Here is a 22967-nt window from a genome sequence, read left to right on the forward strand (position 1 = left end):
CGAAACGGCCGGGAATGCACAATGAGCGCGGCATGTAAATCATGACATATACATAACGTGCATGTCATGATGTCCATGTTACCACCTCTCATTTACGTTCGTCATGCAGTCGCGTCGCGCAATACTAATTTTGGTGTATGTCAAGCAAGCCAAACGGCACGAGTGCGTCATGAGCATGACATGTAAATCATGTCGTGCATGTCATGCATGTCATGATTTTCATGTTACCACGTCTCATTTACCTTCGTCATACAGTCGCTTCGCGCAATACCAATTTTGATGTACATCGAGCTAGCGAAGCGGCCGCGAATGCATCATGAGCGTGGCAATTAAGTCATGACATACATGACATGCATGTCATGGTTTTCATCTTACCAACTGTCATTCATGTTCTTCATACAGTCACATCGCGCAATACCAATTTTGGTGTATATCAATTTACTGAAACTGCCGCTAGCGGATCATGAGCGTGGCATGTAAATCAGGTCGTACATGACTTGCATGTCATGATTTTCATGCTACCACGTCTCACTTACGTTCGTCATACCGTCGTGTCGCGTAACACCACTTTTGGTGTATATCACGCAAGCGAAACGGACGCGAATGCACCATGAGCGTGGCATGTAAATCATGACATACATGTCATGGTTTTCATGCTACCACCTGTTATTTATGTTCTTCATAAAGTCACGTCGCACAGTACCAATTTCGGTGTATATCAATCTATCGAAACGGCCGCGAGTGCGCCATGAGCGTGGCATGTAAATCATGTCATACATGACATGCATATCATGATTTTCATGCTACCACGTGTCAGTTATGTTCGTCATGCAGAAATGTCTCGTCATACCAGTTTTCGTATGTATCCCTTCATTTAAACGGCCGCGAGCGCCCCGAGACCATGTCATGTAAATCATGCTGCACATGACATACGCGTCATGATTTGCATGTTAGGACCTGTCATTATGTTCGTCGTGAACTCTTGTCACGCCGTACCAATTTTGGTATATATGAAATTAACGGATCGGCCGCAAGAGCCCAAAGGCCGTGGAATGTAAATCACGCTGTTCATGACATGCGTGTCATGATTTTCATGATATGACCTGTCATTTATGTTCGTGATAAGGCCGTGTTATGACACACCAATTTTGGTACACATCCGATTAACGGAACGGCCAGGGAGCCCAAATGCCGTGGAATGTAAATCATGGTGTTTATGACATGCGTGTCATGATTTTCATGATATGACCTGTCATTTATGTTCGTGATAAGGCCATGTTATGACACACCAATTTTGGTACACATCTGATTAACGGAACGGCCAGGGAGCCCAAAGGCCGTGGAATGTAAATCATGCTGTTCATGACATGCGTGTCATGATTTTCATGATATGACCTGTCATTTATGTTCGTGATAAGGCCATGTTATGACACACCAATTTTGGTATACATCCGAATAACGAAACGGCCAGGGGAGCACAAAGTCGTAGGCGGCTAGATAGATAGATAGATAGATAGATAGATAGATAGATAGATAGATAGATAGATAGATAGATAGATAGATAGATAGATAGATAGATAGATAGATACGCTCAAAGTCGCAGAAGTTCGCTAAGAAATGCTTCGCATTTAAAAACTTAGAAGACGCTTGAGCTTCACCCTCAGGAGCAGAAAGCGATGGCATAATCGGTCCCCGTTCACATCGCCTTCGCAATCGCTAGCCTGGCTTCGCTTCTTGGAGGACACCTCAACCCTGCCGTAAGACAAGGAATGTCTCTGTGCGTAAAATTGGCCATTTAAAACTATCCTAGAATGCGTAGTGCAAGCACAGTTGCGAAGTGCCCACTACGCCATAAAGGCTCGTTCACACCGGCGACTAGCAACGGTCGCGCGACTAAGTTGGTCGCAAAGCGACTGCTCGCAAACGGTCGCAAATGGCCGTTTTGGTCGCAAAGCGACTGCTTTGGCTCAGTCGCTCGCTGCTCGATTTTCAGTCGCGCGACTGCAGTCGCAAACCTCTGAACCAATCAGATGCGCAGGAACAGGACATCAGCCTATTTTACGGGGCAACGGCAATGCGAGCTGTATACGAGCAGACGTGAATTCTATGTCGCGACGTATATAGGTCGCACGCAGGTGTGAACATCGGTCGCTTTGAGTCGCTTTTTGAGCGATAGTCGCAAACGGTCGCGCGACCGTTGCTAGTCGCCGGTGTGAACCAGCCTTAAATCTTCTGTTTGCGATTTGGCGAAATACCGACCACACGTCCTTAAAGCAACACGCGCACCCGTGCAGCTGCACACTTGCTGATGCTGTTGCTGATGATCATCATTAATTAGGCCGCTGCGCTTTGTAAAGGGTGAACCTTTAAAACAACCACTGGTTGTGCAATTCCCTTGTTTTGACGTCTGCTGCGATTTCTACGCTTCTGCTACGGAGTATTACATGCGTTAAGGACACTCCTCGCACTACATGATATTCGTATAGGGTTTCTTTTTAACACGAAAGTGTTTTATGCCGGGGTCCACCACGGTTCCACTGACGCATTTCCGTCACGGATATGACGTTGTAAAATATAAATACTAACATATGGCAAAGAAAAAATACAAGAAAAGTTCTGTCACCGGGAGTCGTAAGTTCGAGGAGTCGTGGGGATCGAGGAGTCGATCGAGGAGTCCGCCACAGACGGCACGTTCTTCGCCTTACTAACGGCGTGCTATTTATATACACAAGTTGCCGGTGGCGGTACTCAGAGATCGGGGTACATCGGCGTGTTTTCGCTATCACGAGCGAGATGGCGCGAAGGGCTCGAAGGGCGCGCTTTAAAGGTCGTCTCCCCACGCGTTGAGATGAGCATGCGCCTCTACAGGGCGGGTCGCTCGTGCGCGCGCGTTTATCTTGTACGTCTTGCGCTCTCACCGCAAGTTTGCGTTGAAGTTGCAGAGAGAACCAAGGTCACTTCGCTCACTACAGCGGCCGCCTTTGCGAAAGAAGCGCGCTGCTCAGAAACAAATAAGTTACAACTGTGACAGTTCGCACTCACCCTGTGTATACTTTTGCGTTCGTTTCGTGTGTCCTCCTTTGTATTTGACCAGCGCGCTTTAACTGTCGAGCTGTGACGGTTGTTAGTTCGCGCTCATCTTGTGTATGTTCGTTCCGTGCGTCCTTTCTGCTTGAGCAGCGCGTTGCAAATTTCGAGCTGCTTGCCGTCCTTCGCATGGCATTACAACTTGTTGCTAAGCATTCATTCCTTCGTCCTCGGGGCGAAACAATGCACAACAAACGCTCAACTACGTATGTGAAGACACGTTTTACTTTCGTGATATACCGATTCCTGTGACAGAGGGATCAGCCATGTTTTTTTACGAAACTGCTTGAAGAACGGGCGCGGCTCTATGGTAGAACACGTGCGTCCCACTCAAGCCGAAGATTCCTATTATGTCTTTATTTGCATCTATCTCGTAGTTTCGCATGCGGACAACGCTGATTTTTTCGCTCCCAACAAACGACGCCAACAGCGGAATTTTGTCGAAATGATTGGCGTTATCGCGTTAATAACGCCATCGCCGTCGTGCTCCGTATATATATATATATATATATATATATATATATATATATATATATATATATATATATATATATGACCCGCAAAGAAAAAGGTCTTGAAGAAAGTTTTTCGGAGCGCGAGACCGGCAATTCTAACCCGCGACCACTCGCTACACGGCGCGACGCGTTTAAGCAGTCGACCACAACGCATATATATACTCCAGCCTACTAACGGCGAGTCCTTTATCTACCCCATTTATCGCTGGTGACACGCACACCTCAGAGGTGCTTCAGCGTGGCAGAGGTTTGTTCACTTTCTCCCGCGAGATTCCGCAAAGCGCAAAAGGGCGCGCTTTAAAGGGCATCGCCCAGCACGTATTTCGTCGCGCTGCGTGGATATGGGAGCCCGAGGGCGTCCGTACTTTGACTTGCAAGGCGTGGTCGCCTGTGCTCGCGCGCTTATCTATACAGGGAGTTCAAGAGATGACTTATACGATGCAGTTTTCTACAAGTTGGGCTCTCATCGCAAACTTTGCATTGAAGACGTAAAAAGCACCAAGATCACTTCGCTCGCTGCAGCGGCCGCGTTTGCTAAGGAAGTGAGCTGCTAACCGTTCTTAGTATAACAGTCCAGTTCGTTGCAATCGCATTCAGTGCTTCGCCCTTGCGGCGAAACTGTGACTTTTTTAATGTGCAATAAAGGGCAAAAAAGCTTTGGAGTACAAACGTTGGTGGTATAGTGACCTTCGAACCTTGTTCTCTACGCTGAGATGCCTAGTGTCTTACCGATTGGGCTCATACACGGCAGGTTCGTGCTCTATGCTTTGTGACACCATTAAACTTGGAGCGAAAGTTTTGCCTCGCCGCTTTCGTCACGCCGGGCTTGACAATGTAACTTTCGGTCCAAGTACCATGATCTGATAAGGCAGAATGCACAGGCCAGCTATCTAGAGACAGAAGTGGTTCTTGAAGGAGGGGGAGCTGTTTACTGCAACCCTCGCGGTAGTGTGGTTGACCGCCAGAAGGGGGCGTTGCATGCGGTCAGTATTAAAGTCCCTCTATGTTTCAAAAGTAGTGAAAGGTCTTGATCCAGCCGCCGCGCCCTGCGATAGGCCGGTTGGCGACACGTGACATTTTCGCCTTCGCGCCCCGCCCAAAGGGTCCAGCGGCGGCAGCGCTGTGCCGGTGAGAAGTACGGATCACTGTGTTTTCAAGCGTGGAGTTGGTTGATTTTGGCAAGTAGCGAGTACTTCACGCGCCTCTGTCGCATTGTTGTTGCAGACTAGAAGCGTTTATGTTCCTGAAGTTGAGTGGGCGCAGGAATTCTGCTTTTCAATTCAATGTTTGGAGCGTGACGTGCCAGTATGCCGGGCTTCAATGTCTTCGGTTGCCTGCCCGCGCGGAGGACAGAAAAAAGCTTTTCTTTTTTTTTTTTTTTGCTCCTCACGGTGACAAAAATATATGCTGAAGGAAGGTGTGGCCCCACAAAATCAGTCGCGAGAAGTTTGTGCCCGCAGAAAACACCCGGCTATGCGAAGTAAGTGATTTTGTAATATTTATGACTTCAAGCAGCTTTTCGCCTGGCCGGCATGCTTTTGTTGATGTTGTTGTTCATGAGCATTATCTGAGCAACGCTATCATTGCTTCGGTATTCTTTGTGCCGTAGATTTTGTACGTAGTAGTCAATGCAGAGTCACACGTCATATCTCGAACATTAAATAGCTCGTAACCCAATACAGCTGCCTTTGTTTTTATCACCGGGGTGGCTTCAACACTAAAAGCTCACAGGGAAATGACCATCTGGGATTAGTTTTTTGCCGCACCTTGCCGTGTTTTGCCGCACTCTGTGTGCGAGATTGATTAAGGCTTCTTCGTTGAAGCATTCCGCATGATGTTTTTCCTAGAGGACCACAATGCTTTTCACGAGTTCGAATAAATAATACTGCACGACACTGGGAGGAAAAAACTGAAACCATACATGCCGCACCGAGCATGTTTGCTAATTTGCCAAGGCATAAGGAACGGAAGCCACCCTACAAGCGAATGAGGGGGGCTCAGTGCTCACAGCAGGAAAGTTCGTTATGAATTCATGCAATAAAACCCAATTTTTCAATAAGTGCTTTTTTATTGTCTTGCATCTCTACAAAAAGCCACCAAACTCAGCTTCTCTGGTTGTAGTCTGGTTTTAGGGCCTGTAGGTGTATACATACCCCAAGTTTATTTGAAATTGCATTGGGTAACATTGCAACACACTTTTATATCTGCGGGACACGGAGGCGGCGCGGGTAATAAAAGGGGGACGGCTTTGGATAAATGCACGTCTTTAAAAACAGATAAACATTAAAATGGGCGAGACGATAGTGGGCATGCTATATTTCCTAGATCTTGAAAGGTACTCTGGTTGCTAATATCCCACAAGTGCAGTTGCACTGCATTTGTGGAATATCCGCCCTTCTCCTAAGTAAACCTCTCGGGGTGCTTTATAAACCAAATAAGCTTAGTTAAAGATGACCTGTAACCGTTGGAAGACTTCCGAGCGTTGACAGAGTTAAACCAATAATAGTGCGTATTTTACGCTGCGCACTAAAAGAGTGCTAGATGCCCGATGAAGCTTCCGAAAGTAGCGGTACGCTCACAACCTGCCTATCTTATTCGAACTAGAAAAGAAGCAATTTTAGCAAACCCATGTACTACCTGTACTTCAAGTTACGCTGAATCTCAAAATATGCGAAGAACAAAAAGAATAAATGCCCTGCGTGACAGTTGCTGTGGGGAACCCGCTCGGAACCTGCTTCGGAAACGCAAACGTTTTTATGTCATTGTTTAACGTGCTCCGTGCTCGTTAAAGTTGTTGTCCCTGTAGTTTGATAATTGATAAACATCTTAGGCCACAAATGTTAATAATTTACCGGTTCAAACGAGCACAGAGTTCGGTTTCAGGCACCCGCAAGATGCACAGGAGCGAGCGGGGCGTCGTCTGCTATCGCATGCTCCTTGGACCCCTTGAGAGGGCGCGCATGTAGTTGTCGCTACCTTTAAAAAATACAGGGACTTTAGTCAGTATATATATCTCTCTCACTCCCACTGGGATTAGCTGCTACGCGCTTGCCGGCCTTGGCACCCGCTGCTGCCTCCTTGGCCTCTCGACACGCAGGGTGTCGGTTAGGTGCATGCAGCGTTGGTACAGCTGCCTGTTGCTGCTTGTTGGCTGAGGCGTTCAGTCAGATCTCAGTGCTTTCACTTCGGAAGCTCATTAGAAGTGCTTAGGTGTCCCCTGATATATTTCAGACCTCGCTCTCAGAATTTCGTTCAAACTAAACCAGTAATGTTAGTGATCAAACTAATGTTAATCTGGGTAACATTATCATCCTCTGAAAGATAAGTCAGTATAACGTGAAACCCAGTTTGCTAACGCAAATGCTTAATAGTAAGAATGAGCAGTGCATGAGCTGCTGAATATGCGTTTTAGGACCCACTCGCCGTAGTTATTTGAAACAAAACCACTATGGCAGCTCAAATGCATCCAAAATGCCCTAAGCAAAATAAGGAAACATGAATTCACGAGCAGGCAGTGGTAACGACAATTGGATAAAGGTTTTATTTATACAGATGACAGCCGGGTGGGCGGGATGCACAAATGCTTGACATGAAGTAAAGGATTAGAACAACAGTAGGTGATGAAGGATGACTTGGGCACTTCGTTTGACGACACACTTGTGAGATATGACACATTTAGAATTGACCAGGAAAAAAGCAGAGGTGCGTGCACGCCATGTCCTTTCGAGTGTCGCGAATATCACACGATTACGGCCACGACAGAGAAGACTGAGGAAGAGAGAGCACCGGTGTCGGTATGCCAGCGCAGTGTGTCCATCTCCGCGCCACAGTTTTGTGTAGCTGGTGATCTTTCGACGGCGACCTCTTTCCATTGTGGCAAAGACCTGGTGGTAAGTAAAAACATGAAAGAAGTCAAAGTGAGAATTATCGAAAGTCAAAGGTCAATACGTGTGTCGCGAAGTAACATCAAGCTAAAAGTAAGAGTTCCTTCCACGTGAAAATACCTCCAGGCGCACATGTAGGATAAAGAGTGTCCCCATATATACCACAAGGAGTGTGTTTATTTAATGCGGAGTAAGTAGACTACAAGTGTCAGAGAAAGAGAGAAGCTCTTGAATGAATACAGCTGACGTTTGTTTAGTATGCCGCTTCATATAGCAATGACAACAAATTACGCGCACATTGCAAGCTACGCACCAACCGCACAGCCAAAAACACGTCGCAACACGCCACACACAACTAGAAATCGTGACCGCCTTCTCTTATGGAAGTAAATGCACCTTCACGGCGTGAGACCCGCGGGTGGCGTCAGCCCGTGGGCCTATTAGTACGTGTCACAGCTCAAACTGTGACAGCCTCAAATGCATACACGGTGGGGATAATAGGTTCTTTTTCTTACGGGCGTGAATAGCTTCAGGCTTTAAATCCTTGTTCTTGTCACGTGAAACACCCTGTATACACATAAATATTGTCACGGGCATCACGAATACACGGGAGACACAGAAGCGAGTGTATTACAATATTTACAGGGAGCTGTGCGCCAGAATGGCTGACAGCATCTCGCGCGGCATGCCACCTTTTTTCTGTCTTCGTCGTTGGGTAGGCTTCAACGACGTGCTCATGCACAGTGCCTCCATATATATATATATATATATATATTATATATATATATATATATATATATATATATATATATATATATATATAATATATATATATATATATACAAATATATATATATATATACCGGGTGTCCCAGCTATCTTTAGCCAAGGGTTTAAAAATACAATATTAGAGGCAGGCGAGTGAAATCACTTGGAAATTACTGACAGTCACCTTGCGCACTACAGACAATTTTTTGTTTGGTAATTAACTAATTTGTTAATTAAGATTATTTAAATAAATTGCTAAATATTGACTGTAGGCAAGAAATGCGGCTTGCAAAGTTCGAGGGCGTCTTCAGAAACCCCAATTCCATTATTTGCGACAAAGAAAGTCTCACGTATACCATTTTTTCCAAGCTGCAAAGAAAGCCCGCGAAATACAAAAAGAACCACGTGACTAGCGCATTCGCCCGCCGCGAGAATGCTGCCCTCAGCCGTGGTTTGAGAGAACGAAATCAGCCGTTGCCACGACTCGCCGGCTCGGTTGCAGCGGTAGGCCGATAAGTCGACGGTGTTTTTTTTTTTTTGGCCAGCGCCAGCCAGTTGGCGCGCGTGACGGTGCAAGTTGTAGCGAGCGCGGGCCAAGAAACCACCGTCAACTTGTCAGCCTACCGCTGCAACGGAGCCGCCGAGTCGCGGCCGCAGCTGATTTCGTTCTCTCAAACCACGGCTGAGGGCAGCATTCTCGTGGCGGGCGAATGCGCTAGTCACGTGGTTCTTTTTGTATTTCGCGGGCTTTCTTTGCAGCTTGGAAAAAATGGTATACGTGAGACTTTCTTTGTCGCAAATAATGGAATTGGGGTTTCTGAAGACGCCCTAGAACTTTGCAAGCCGCATTTCTTGCCTACAGTCAATATTTAGCAATTTATTTAAATAATCTTAATTAACAAATTAGTTAATTACCAAACAAAAAATTGTCTGTAGTGCGCAAGGTGACTGTCAGTAATTTCCAAGTGATTTCACTCGCCTGCCTCTAATATTGTATTTTTAAACCCTTGGCTAACGATAGCTGGGACACCCGGTATATATATATATATATATATATATATATATATATATATATATATATATATATATATATATATATACATATCTATATATATATATATATACATATCTATATATATATATACATATCTATCTATATATATATATATGTGTGTGTGTGTGTGTGTGTGTGTGTGTGTGTGTGTGTGTGTGTGTGTGTGTGTGTGTGTGTGTGTGTGTGTGTGTGTGCGTCTCTGAAGCAAGTGAAAAAGAAGACATTTTGGGACATAAACTCACCACCATCATCAACAAAGAAAACAACGAACAAACCTACAGCATAATGACGCCACTATGCTGTTCTTTAGTAGGAATTGCATACTATTCATCTAGCCATATAAGATGATTTTCATCTCGCCTTCGAGAGCATAATCTGTGCATCAGTATACTACACGACCCACAAGCTCGATGCCGACGGAAACGCACGGATGCATCACCTTGATGCGCGGATCTTGATACGTCCGCCGTTGCACGAACTATTTCCGGGCGGAAGCGACGCCGTCCGGCACGGGTCACTCAGGACTCGGTGTCGCTGGCGTTCCCCGTGCGCCTGCCGCAATACGTGGACACATTGCAGGATGACGAGGACTCGCCGTCAGCCAGGGAAGTCGCCGGTGGCTTGCACACAGCTGCTACGCATGCAAAGAGGAAAACCAATGATAAGGTTGTGAAGAAGCAAGACCTGCTGTGCCGAAGGGGGCAGAAAAAAATGCGTGCCTCCGTAACACATATATGCATGGGGGTCAGCATCGATCTAGTGCTGTGATTCAAGATGGTTGGTATGTGGCTTCTGGAGACACGGTATTGTGGCGCAAACAGGGTGAGGACACAGAAAAAGCGCATGGTCAGTATGTATTCGTGTTCCGCGTATGCGTGTTTACGGTGTCTCGACGTGTGTCGTCTGTGTCGTGTTTGCGCTACGTTTAATACGATGCATTACACTTTTTCCTCGAAACTGCATTTTTGTCTTTCTTGACACGAGCCACTATTTGTATGATACATTTTTATCTACGACTGAAGCGACACCGGTTCCATCAGTCCCTTCCCTGCCTTGCTCCTATCGATTGAACGTCGTTCCTTTACTTACATAAACTGCTGACTATTTAAAACTTGCATCCACTTTGAAACCGGAAGCCCTCGAAAAATGAATGCCTTTCATGGGTCCTGTTGGGGAACGCCCTCGTTGGGGAAATCCTCGTACTCCTTTGGAATGTATTCAGCAGTTTCCGAATTTTTATTTCTGCGTCGAGCACTTGCCTCCTCTTGTGAATATTTCCTTTTTACTTTTTTTTCGCCTGTATAAGTCTCTCTGGTCTTTTCTGTTTCCATCCTTTGTATCTAATTTGCTCTCTTCGTGCATCTAACTTTCGTTTAGTGCTTCTCCTACCAACGTCCGCTGGCGCCGCCTCGTTCTACATTCGGCGTGCTACCTCACAACATCCCGCCTATACTACTGTGGCGACATCCGGGACAGTGAAAAAGCTGACTAATATTACCGCTTCTCCCAAACCGCACCTCGGGGCTCCGTTACTGCAGAACCCGCGATCGTTCAATACACTTCTTCGTCGCCGGGAACGGTAAACAGCGTGAGTGCGAGCACCGCTTCGCTGCCCTCACCGCAGGGGAAGATTGCAGTGCGCGAAACCGCCTCTGACGAGGCGCTTACAACATTTCGGAAGTCCGGTCCCAGCCGCAGGCTCTATCCGCCGGCAACGAACAGCGTTGCGCTAGTGTGTTTCGGCCACCGAGGACCTAACAGCGGTGCAGATGTCTTTCTTTCATGCTTCTTCGGAGCACCAGGGGCGGGCCGTGGCGAATGACTCGAACAACACAGATGCATTCCCGAATATATGAGAACCACCACTACTGTACGGTATTTCCTTGGTTCTTCAGCAGCGATGGAGATCAGTTCGGTTCATGTGCAAGGCGGTGCGCGTTTCGGCCATTCTTGCGGAAACGTCGGCCGAAAGTGTTTTTAGATGCGAAGTATCTTAAGGCGGAGCTCAATCCGGTGGTGGTGGTGTGCGGCGTGACCACCCTTACTGCGCATGCGCATACCCTCTCCACACACCTCCACTCACCCTCTCCCCTCCCCTCTTAACATTCCCTCTCCCCTTCCCCTCTCCACTTTCCCTTCCCATACCCCTCTCCCCTCCCCCTTTCCACTCATCCTCTGAAACGCGGGCTAGACATGCCGAAATTCTCTCCTGCGCAACGCCGCGATGAGCTCGAGCGCATGCGCGTCCCCTCCCCTTCTCTCTCCACTCCTACGCTGCCCCCCTCTCGCCCACCTGTCGACCGCGTTCCCCGCTCGCCCTGTGAGAATTAACGGCCAGGCGAGATGGAAGATACAACGCGCGTAGCGTCCCTCTTCGCGTTCCACGACGCGAGGTCGGTAGCATGCCAAACGAACGCCAACGGAATGCGATCGTGCAAGTGCTCCGGCTTCGCATCGCCTCATGGTCCCCTTTAGTGGGAGATGGTGTAATTTTTTGTTCAGCTTTCTCACTAACTAACATGAATTATTCACGGCGTGTCGGGCGCCGCGTACACGTATAAAATAGTCGGATAAGTATATAGTTGCGAGCGTATAGGGCCCCGAGTGCGAATGCGATGCTAGAGACACGAGCCACGGCTTTGCCTAAGAAGCAACACTGCTTGCTTCGATTGTGCGAAATTCATGAAGTGTCACAGCGTCCTTTGACTAACTATCAAGTTTTCGGAACTACGTCCGCCATTTAGAAAGCTTACACAGCGTGCACAGTTAGTCGCGTGACGTCAATGCAGTGTGCCTCGGTTACAAACCGAACACTACTTAGCTGGAAACGCTTGCAAACTACTCCTCCGGGATTCAGTGCACGTCCTCTACTTTGGTTTCGACAGTTGCCCTATTACCGGCACACTGAATCATAAAAATTCCCGGGATTTACGTTCCAACCAAAAGCTCTGACTATGAGTCCCGCCGTAGTTCTCCAGCGGAAGGGGGGGGGTTGCTTTGTCAACATCTGGGATTTATTAACGTGCACCTAAATCTAAGTACACTTGCGCGACTTAGTGCAAGCTTCGCCATTTTTTAAATATTTTTTTCCATTTCGCCCTCATGGAAATGTGGCCTCCATGGTTGGCACTCTAACTCGTTCTGCCGAGCTTATCCGCTCAACAACCTATAGTCGCTCAGCTAGCACGGTGGGTATAATGCAGGCAAGGATCTTCAGCCTTATAAACAGAGTATGGTGCTTCGTTGGTGCGTTGCAGCGCACTCGAGAAAAGAGACACAAATTGGGGTATGCGGCAGTCTCGCCAGCCTGTGGTGTTACCGGTTACCGTTGATGTTACCGTTAACAGGTATTGTTTGTTGCAGTGGAGCAGGCACAAATATACGCCACTGGTTTTGTTCTCTATTGCGACATTCACTGTCTGAGATGGAGGGGCAAGAGGCAACTGCAACTAACAGACGAAGCCTCCCCCCCCCCCCCCCCCCGCTTCCTATACATTGATCGGGAGCGTAAAACTACAGAAGTGCAGGAGTGAAACAATATAAAGAAGAAAAAAATATGCATGTAGACTTAAATCATATATATAGAAAAATACAAGAAACAAGATTGTTCACGATTACGCACGCAGTAACATCAGTAATGCAAAAAAAAATGCACGACAAACACCAGGGACCATCTGCGTCCGTCTGGTGTCTTTTTTTTTGTCCCTGGTGTTTTTCACGCAGTTCGTCGTTAGTATTAAGGAGAAGGGTGTTCACTTATTATAGAGTGGAAATCTTCACGGAGTCGCGCTGCTCTGGTGGTGAACGCTCGCTCGCTCGCTCGCTCGCTCGCTCGCTCACTCACTCACTCACTCACTCACTCACTCAAAAAAAGGACGTAGTCAAGGCGCTTGCACTGCACTGATTCTTCTCGCGCGTGACCATCAGGTGCGGTACGCATTGAAAGGATCCTCAGAAGCGCCACCCCTAAGGGCGGCGCCGCGGGGCGCTCCTACGCGGGGACAGTTAGTCCTCGGAAAAAGAAGAAATTCAATCAAGTGGCGTGTTGCTTTTACTCTCTATTTCTCCAGTTCTCACTTTCTCTCGACCATTTCTTCTTCCTCAACACCACAGAATAGCAACGGCCGTCTTAGTTGCCTCTCCACGGCAAGGTGTCTATGGAATTCAGCGTTATGAGCTTGAGTTTTAGTTCATTCACCACATACAAACAAGCATCTCTACAAAATGCGGTTAGGAAGGGTGAAAGAGCCGCATCAGGACAGCTGGACTTTGTACAAAAAAGTTAGTCTTGAAGGAATTACATTAATATTCACTCTACTTTCTCGGGAGAAAGTGGTTAGTTTGTTGTTAGTAGCATGGTTGACTTGAGCTCTCTTCATTTTACCGTTCTTTTGGTCAGCGACTTCATTGACATCGTCGGTCGGTTTCTCTTCCTTCAGACTGGACAGGCGGCTTGCGAGTGTACTCCGTAAAGATCCTTTGCCTACATGCAAAAAGGAAGTACATTGATTTCCTAAAATCCAGAGAATATAGGAGGAAAATACAGGTTGCCAGAACAAGAGTCAAAACAAAATGATATGCGCGCACCGCAGCACTTACGCTATACTTGTAACAATAAAACGTCCGCGACACACTTAGAACGTCTTCATTTTTATTTAGTTATGGCCGTCAGAGCAACGCGGCGGTTTCTAAATATTTAGGGAGGTGCGATAGCGTTAGGACCTTCTCGGGAACGCATGGATATGGTAAGTGCACTGCCACGGATACGTTCATGACATAACAAGAAAGTGAGAATCAACATTTTATATATCCCTCGGAATGGACAAATGCGAAAGAGCTCCTTTATTCAGCCCTGGATGTTCTCTTTAAATATTTTGTCGCTAACTAAATCATTCAGTTGAAACATTGTTTCACCTCAACTCTTAGTTCTGCATACACTCTACAAGTTAAGCTAACGTAAGCACTTAGAGAGCTCGCTTAGCTTTCAAGAGCGCTTGGAGAGATCTTCAAAGGATCGGAGAGCTCCCATCAAATACGACATCAAGCATTTGATGTTAACGTTACTATATAAAGTCACCTATATTTTAGGAACTATGGGTGCTCGAACTTCTCGTTAGTATATTTCCGAGCAATGCCTGAACAACTTTATCAGGAGTCTGCGCATTTATACAATCACAGCCAAAATAGTGTCGCACGCAGCGTGCCCATATTTGAATAAAATGCCTCATACTGTGGCTTCCCAATTGTCTGTCCCCAAAGCACATCTGTGAGTCGACCACTGGTCGTTTGCTTCAAGAGCAAACAAACAAAACTGACAAGGAGACAGGGAAACGGTCGCACAGAGAAATCGACTCTCGCGAAACTGCGAATACCGACAGTAAGGTTCAATATAGTTGAATGGACTGTATTAGCCAGACGAAGCGCACCCGTGTGTCTCAGCACAGTGCAATTTTGCCAGAGGAGTTGGAGTCGGGTTAGCGCAGTTTGCTATGGCAGTGGTTAGTGCGGCCGACAAGCAGAGAGGGAAGCAGTGTGATGAAAGACGAAGTAAGATGGACGTTGAGGTATACTCGGTATTGCAGGGAGCACTCCGGAATCAGTTCTTCGAGCTCGCCGTGACGCCTTGATAAACAGAGAGCTGTTATATATGGTTCTCGATAGAAATTGCTCTTGATTTTTACAAAAGGTCCATACTCTGGAGGGCGTACCAAGTAGATGCGGAAACTGTCCCCTGTTATAGGAGCGGTTTCGGAGGATTCCCTTTTCACGAATGGGCTTTTGTTTGCCATCAATACTTTTATGCTGCTCTGAGCGGTATTCACAAATGAGCTTCTTCGGAATCGTCCCAGGAAATGGAATCTCCACGCATCCAATTCGGTTGTATGCGCTTGCTTGAATTACCTTTTTTTTTTCTCTTTTAATTACAGCTTTTATTCTGCTTCGCGAATTCGTGTCATCGCGGGAACCATAGCTTTTGAAACGCTCGTGCACGGGAATCTTTCGCTTTTTTTTTGCGAAGCATTGTGAATGTGAATAATTTGGTGAGCGCATCGTCGCTAACGCGTTTTCGCGCTGGGCTTTGTCGTACGTGTCCCGCATTTGCTGCGAAATGCATCTGCAACGCAATACAAACCTGAAGTATTGGTCCCGTCAATTGTCCTTTGCGTACAGTGCTGTCCGCGTTTCGAGCTGCTTTGTTCACCGCGGACTGCCTTTGTCGCATAGTTTGAGTCACTTTTACTAGTTATGTAACCATGCATGATATTCGTGACAACTTGCGCCTTATGGTCGTTCAGTTTATGACGCCAGGCGTGGATAATCACATCGCTTCAACCACCTTTGTTTGCCATCCCTTTCGTTTTCAAATACATCTATAGAAATCGAAGACTGCAGTTTCTTTTGAGAATCACGAAACCTCGCAGCATGAGGCGGAAAGAGCCAGAAATTAAATGTGAGGATCAGATTACAGCCGCTACCGTGCGCTTGGTTTGTACAACATTAGAATGATAATCGCGTCTTATGAATATAGTGCAATAAAGAGCCTAAATACACCATTTCATAAGTGGCGAAGAAGTTTTTTCTCTATGGGAAGAACACTCGTTGCGTGGCTTAGCATATCAGTGCCGTTCGTTTTGCCAGAGGTCGAAATTTCGATTCAGTGTCGCCAGAATTGGAACGCCACTCGATCAGATTTCTATTCTCTTCCTCACTCTCTCTCTCTGAGCAGGGTGCAGGTCTTGTAGCTATCTGAGGCATAGTTTTGAGGGACCCTTCTAAGTACCAACGTCCCAATAAAAACGTTGCACTAAGCTTTCGCTTTGAATTGAACACACAGTCACGGCATTCTGCTCTCATTCGTGATCACACGTCAAAGCGGATTGCACGAGTCATGCAGGTTTGAAACACTGGAAATACAGGCGCACCGATACTAGAGGAGCCGCACCCGCCCGAAACACGTACTGGCAATGTCCAGTATGAAAGCAGAGCTGAGAAGCAGGAACGGAAGCAAACATTACTTTCTCGATCGGACGCTCGAATACGCTAATTGCAACGCTGTAGAATCCACACAGCGCGAAATCTTATCTTTCTCCAAGTTACGGAAGGTTGTCTCTCGGCTTCCTAACTCGTTGTGTGATGTGAATAATTTCTCATTCACAAAGAATATCGATTTAGCAACGAACTGAATATTACTGCATTTCATAGACGTTCTAGAGAGCGTCTGAATTCATTTCGATGTGGTAGCTTCTTACATTTGTCCTAGCTTGAAGAATTCACGGCGCTGTGACTATCTACGTCTGTTGCCTACATTCGAGCAGGAAAAATCAAAACTAAGTGTGCCAATGGCATGCGCTGCACAAAAGTCCACTTATGTCTATGCTTTCTCGACGTATGTCATGATTTATATAGATGTCCTACGGAGAGTCTGAATTCATTTTGGCGCGCTAGCCTTTCATATTTGTCTTAGCTATATTTGCCTTAGCTTGAAGAATTCACAGTGTTGCGGTCGCTTAAGTCAGTTGCGAACGTTCCAGCTGCAAAACAAAATGTAGGAATGAGGTGCGCTGGACAGAATCCATATCTATGTCCGTGCTTTCTCGACGTGTGCCTTTCCCAATGTCAACGAAATCTTTGAGGCAGCAGCAGCGTGGTTTGGGCAGCTTAGAAAAGGAGATTCGTCGGAAATGTGCAAGTGCTAAGAGAGGCCGTGTCTTGAAGAAATAAAAAAAACTGTGGCAGAGGTGCGAGAAGCAGGCTGCAAGAAGCACTTGGCATTTTTAAATTCCAAAATGTACCCGTTGAGCCAAAAAACAGAGTTGCATCCAGAGAGAAAACGGTGTGCAAAGCGGTGGTAGCGTGAGAGCTTCTTTTGTCTTCGGCATTTTTTTTTACCTCACGGTCTTTTTCTTGTCCATGTTGCCTGCATTAAGGGTTGATATAGCGCTTCGTCACACCTCCTGCTCCCAGGCTGGGATGTCGGGAGAGGTGGGTGAGCCGTCTTCGGCGGAGTCCAGTCGCCGAGACCTCGTCGCCAGGGCCGTGGGTCTTCTGCGCTGGCCGGTGCGGCCAGTGCCATCGCTGCGGTAGCGATGGAGCGAAGACCTGCCTGCGAGTGCGACACGTGCGGTCGCGCAGCCAGGCGTCCGTCATTTATCGGCGCTCTCGAGGACCCCAAGCGTTTATCGATAAGCGTGAAGGCCTAATATAAGCGAAAGTTAGGGGAGTTTTTAAAAGTCCATGAATGTACTTGAAGCGCAGAGAACACGAAGACACAAGAAGGCAGGACGTGCAGGGCGCTCGTCCTGTCCGTTCTCGCTATCTTCTCCCGTCTTCGCATTCTTTGCGTTTCAAATATACATTCGGGAAGGCCCAAGATAGCAGAGGAGCTGGCTATGCGTAGCTTCTCCTCCCTGCTCGCTTAAACGACTCTGCAAACAAACGAGTACTGTGAGAGCCCGCAGTGCGGAGGTAAATTTCGCCTGGGCCAAGCCGAACGTACCACAAACCTCAAAGAAGAATGCTGTATTCACGAAAAAGTGCCGCTGTTAAAGGAAAGGTTTCTATCGTGAACTGCCCTAACAGGGTAAGTGCTTTCCTGGGGCAGCTCACGACGAATCTAGTAGGCTGACCAGGAAACTAGTGAATGACACAGTGAAGGCGAATTACGTGAGAAATATAGACTCCGCAACTTTGGATGATCAATCAGTAAGCATTCACTTCTTCCACTTGTTAGCCTTCTGTTAGTTCTGTTCGCATACAGCTTCTTGCTCCACAAAGGCGGTGGCGCTAAGCACCGTCCTTTGTGGAGCAGCGGGAATAATTCTCTTCAATTGCGAAAGTTGCATTCCGATGAAAGAGTACGAGTGTGCACCGAAGCTTCGTGTGATCCTTTTAGGACTGTGTTTTATGTGGACGACGATTTGTCAAAAGCTGGGGAGTATGCCAGCCAAGCAGACAATGGCGATAAAGCTAGGCACGGCCGTTTACATTGAAGTCTTCATAGACACGCTGCTAGCGCATTTTGATGAAATGTAATTCTATAAAAGCCTAATACGGGGTAATTTCTGAATGGTTAGACCAGCCTCATGGCATATTTGATGCCGGAACGTGGATTTTGACGAGACGTGCGCTGTGTGGAAGAGTCTGTGCTCTGATAGAACAACTCAGTGAATGCGAAGAGGTTCCTTTCGAAGAATTCAGAAAATTGCCGAGAGCAATCATGACACCAGGACGTTCGTGTACGTACGGTGTCTCCTGTTTGGCGCAAGACTATGTCTATAATGAGATAATTGAACAAAACGATCTTGCTTTAACGTAGTCGTGCTATAAGAAACGTTGCTCATGACGCATGCGCAGTTTTAAAACGCTTGGCTCGCTTGTCTGAGTGTTATAGTCCCGATTATTCATGATAAAAAGTGTGAAAAAATTTAAGACATCTTCGCACTTGTGGTGCCAAGCCAGAAGGAAAAGCCGAGCTGGGTGGCCTTTCTCGTTTCTCTCTCTCTCTCTCTCTCTTTCTTTCTTTCTTTTTTTCTTTTTATCTCTGTTTTTTTTCTATCTCTTTTTTGTCTCTTTTTCTTTCTCTTTCTTTATCTATTTCTTTCTTTCTCTATCTTTCTCGCCCTTTACATCTTTTTTCTTTCCTTTCTCTCTCTTTCTCTCTTTCTTTCTATGATATGCTTTACTCTCTCCACTCCTTCTTTCCCTCCTCCTCACCCGCACATATCTCATCCTCTCCCTCACTTTCCTTTCCAGCCCGCTTGTTATACTATACTATACTATACTATACTATACTATACTATACTGTACTATACTATACTATACGAGGCTCTGGTTTGCTCTGCTAGCGTGCCTGGATAGCCAGGTGGTTACGACGCTCGCCTTCGGATCGTGGGCACGCGGGTTCGAATCCGGCCTCGTCAAAGAATTCTTTATGCCAAGAATTTCTCTCTTTCTCTTTTTTTTCTATCTGTTCCTGTCTCTCTCTCTCTTTCTCGCTCTCTGTACTTGTTCTCTCACCTATCAGAGTTATCAGAATCGCGCGCCGCACAAATCAGCGCACATGTTCTGTGATTGTGAGCCAAGCAGAAGATGAAGAGGACGAACAGGACGAGGAGGGCGAAGATAGCGCGTGCCGGTTCGTGAGCATGATAATTTTTTGGGACGGATTACAACGAACGGCTGGCATATCAACTGCTCCGCTGTGAAAATATGTTAAACTTTGGCACGCTCCATCAAGGAAATTTGGTAGTCTTCAGTTTACACGAGGAAATAGCATCTGAAGCGCAATATCCCGAGGCGACACTTCTGCTCTAGGGCAGCGAGATTACAAATGGCGATGTTGAAACACTGCATAAAGCTCCGGTATTAAAAGCTGGTCGACAGCAGCACACAGAATAATGGTGGCTGCGAAAACAAACACAAAAATAAGAACCAAACGGTTTATCAGGCAACGTTGAAGGATTTAGATTCTTGAGCCAGTAGCGATTTTTCATCACTTGACGCGCCCGAAAGCGACAACATATGCATGACGAGTCGCTTGGGACGATGAAAGAACTAACTACTTCATTATTATTTTATTAATGTGATCTTTCATTACGTCATATTAATAAAATATTGAGACTTGCGTGCATTTTATTCGTTCTTAATTGAAATTTGACCTGGGGGCTCCACGTCAGTTGTTCGGTCAGGGCATCGTCATATCGTGCTGACGTCCTCTTCTTAATGTCCCCCATAATTTTGATTGCATAAAATTGACTATAACTATGGAAGAATAGAAAAGGCAGGCGATTATATTATAATGCTACCATTTGAAGAATAATTTCAGCACAACAGGAATGGCTAGACAGGATGGAAAGGGCGTTGGGCGAGGTAAATGGGTGCATACTATTCGCAGTGCTAGAGACATGATCAACTATTACGCTAACAGTGCCGAAGAAGACACCAGAGCGATCTACGCAGCGAAGCAATAAAAGGCCTGGCGGCACGCAGGTAGTGACTGCGACGGCTCAGGTGAAGTAGAAGGAGCGCTAACGCACATATTATTCAGGCGCAGCCTCGCAGGTGGTTGTCTGAAGTTGCTCGTATACCGAGAAGCAAACGGGAAGCAAAGGTGATGCTCATTCCTCTTGTTAAGTGAAGCGGCTGAAAAGTGGCGACAAACATCTTGAAAACAAAGTACTCCGGTGCTTCAGAATACTTCGTTATGTGGGTGTCTTCGTTGTAAAGGTCGCGCACGGTAACGCTACAGTCTGAATTTTAGAAATCCTGCCTCATGGAGGTCATTTCGTAGTAAGGCTATTTTGACCGATCACTCCGCCACGTCGCTCCGGAAAAGGAAAAAAAAAAAACGAATAAGGCGCACAGAAATCCTACCCACCCCTCAGACTAACTCCTATGCTTATGTTCAGCACACACATTCTGAAAAGCCGATGTCGGCATGTGTCCTTTGTGAATTGAAAGTATCCAGATAAAGGGGCCTCTTGAGTACAACGTATGTCATTGTGCTCGACGCAGGACTTCTCGCCATTAAAAAAAAAAGAAAAACCTGGACGCGACCATAATCCTTGACTTAGGTATCTGATAGTGGTACTCGCACGTCCGCGTTCGTATGGCCCGGTGCATTCCTTGGGTTCAAGTTTCGTGCGGTGCCGAAGCGGATCTCAGAGGCCATGGAGAAATAACCGTCTAGTTGAAATAAGCTCCGCCAAGTGCCGCAACGATCCAAGCTGCTCACACGAAAACCGTCTGCCCTTTCAAAGAACTTATATTCAATTAATTTTCATTAATTATCTTGTCATTTAATTCTTTCTTATACTAAGTAAACTTATGCTTCGGTATCATATGCACCCAATATAACCCTTAACTTCAATTAGAACAATCGCTTTCGTACCAGTTGCATTCCTTAAAACAAAATTTTGCGAGTATTTGCAAAACCGGAAGTGCTCGACCGGAAGTGCTTGGAAGAAAAATAACAGTATCACTCGTTCATCGTGCCACTAAAGAAAGCTGGTCACCGGATACATTTTTTTTTCGTGAAACCGCTGACTGTGTAAATAAACACTAGAGCCTCACAAAAAGAAAAAAAAAAAGATTGCACCCTTCGGCGTTTCATTTACCGGGCGTACGTATAATATTGTTTTGCCGCTCACAGGATGACGCAGAAGTCACGTCAGTGGAGCCACCAAATTATTATCACAGCTCTGATGCGCTGTTTCGTGTTTCCCGATAGCACAGGTGACCTCGGACGTTATGACATTTTGATTTACTATAGCCACTGAGATACACACATTCTAATATACTGTAGATCAATAAAGTAGCAATTTCACAAGTGCTGTAGGGCAAGGTAATGGGCGCAGGAACTAGAGCTATAGAGGAAAGCAGAAAGAATGAATGAAATATAAGTTAAATGATGGAAGCAATAACGTTTTATAGGGGGCATGAGGCAGGCAGGTATAACGGGACCAGCGAAGGGAGCTGAAAAAAACGGCTCACTATTATTACTACTCTTATTATCTGACATGCGCAAGGAAACACTGACGGAGGCAGAGGAAACAGGGAGCGAGCCGGCTGTCAACTGCCACGCAAAGGGGCACAACGCCTGCCTACTCTTTGGGGAGGAGGGAAGAGATGGAGGAAATGAAGGTAGGAGGACAGATAGAGGAAAGAAGTTAACGAAATCTAAAAGGCAGACATGAAAGTAATAAGTTATTTTACTGCCACCAAAGGGAGACCAGGAACCAAAAGTGGGTTGTGAAATAGAGGTGTCATAAAAGGAAAAAAAAAAAGGAACCGAGCGCTATCACGGAGTGTCGCATGAGGAGGAAATACGAGGAAGCATGTCGGTGCAATAAATGTGATAAGGTTGACAGGTTTATGGGGTTTAACGTGTCAAGGCAACTCAGGCTATCAGAGACAATTTCGACGACCGAGCAATTTCGACCACCTGGGGTTCATCAACGTGCGCCGACGCCGCACAGTATACGGGCCTCTAGCATTTCGCCTCCATCGAAATGAGGATGATAAGCTGGGGGAAGTTGGTTTCTGGGAAAATTCATCTTTAGTAGCGCAAAAAAAAAGAAAGAAAGAAACTGACGTGTTTTGTCCCCTTTAACCTGTCAGAATTACTTGTAGGACTTGACCATAACGACAGCTGGATGATTGCATTTTCTTTGTTAAGCCCTAGTTTAACTGAATGATGTTGCTTTTTCACATATCATCAAGTGCTGTATACTAGTTCATAAAAAATAATGCGATTTGAACAAAGATTTTCCACCAGGACTGACTGCTACCTCAGGCAGATAGAAAATAAGGTAAAAGAAAAAAAAAATCCGGCAGATCCCACGCATTGTGGGAATCGATGTAATGCGAAGCAGCCAGCAAAGAGCTGCATATATCGCTTTGTTTATTTTTTAGCCAAATGAAATCATTCATGCCATGGCATCTAGTTCTACATATATCGCATGTTTGCCATGCACGCGTGCATGCACAATATGATATACACCAGGCCAGTGAAGCGTATATTCTGGTGTATACACTGCATGACCGGTCATTTATGTTCATCACGCACTCCTGTCATGCCATACCAATTTTGGTGTATATCCAGTTATCTAAACGGCCGGAAGCGCACCATAACAGTGTCACGTAAATCATACCGTACAT

At 46.2% G+C, this 22967-nt stretch overlaps 1 protein-coding gene across 1 annotated transcript in view; it reads right to left on the bottom strand.

Annotated features, from left to right (window-relative positions):
* Nucleotides 1-7122: 7122 nt before the first annotated feature.
* LOC119382668 (gastrin/cholecystokinin type B receptor) overlaps nt 7123-22967 on the bottom strand; it is a gene marked incomplete in the record, with an annotated part of 173591 nt that continues 157746 nt past the window's right edge. The window contains 3 exon segments of the mRNA XM_037650467.2: nt 7123-7486; nt 9748-9942; nt 13693-13791. Of these exon segments, the coding sequence (XP_037506395.1) occupies nt 9827-9942; nt 13693-13791 (215 nt within the window).

This window comes from Rhipicephalus sanguineus, chromosome 2 (assembly GCF_013339695.2).
Source record: "Rhipicephalus sanguineus isolate Rsan-2018 chromosome 2, BIME_Rsan_1.4, whole genome shotgun sequence".
NCBI classification, from domain to species: Eukaryota; Metazoa; Arthropoda; class Arachnida; order Ixodida; family Ixodidae; genus Rhipicephalus; species Rhipicephalus sanguineus.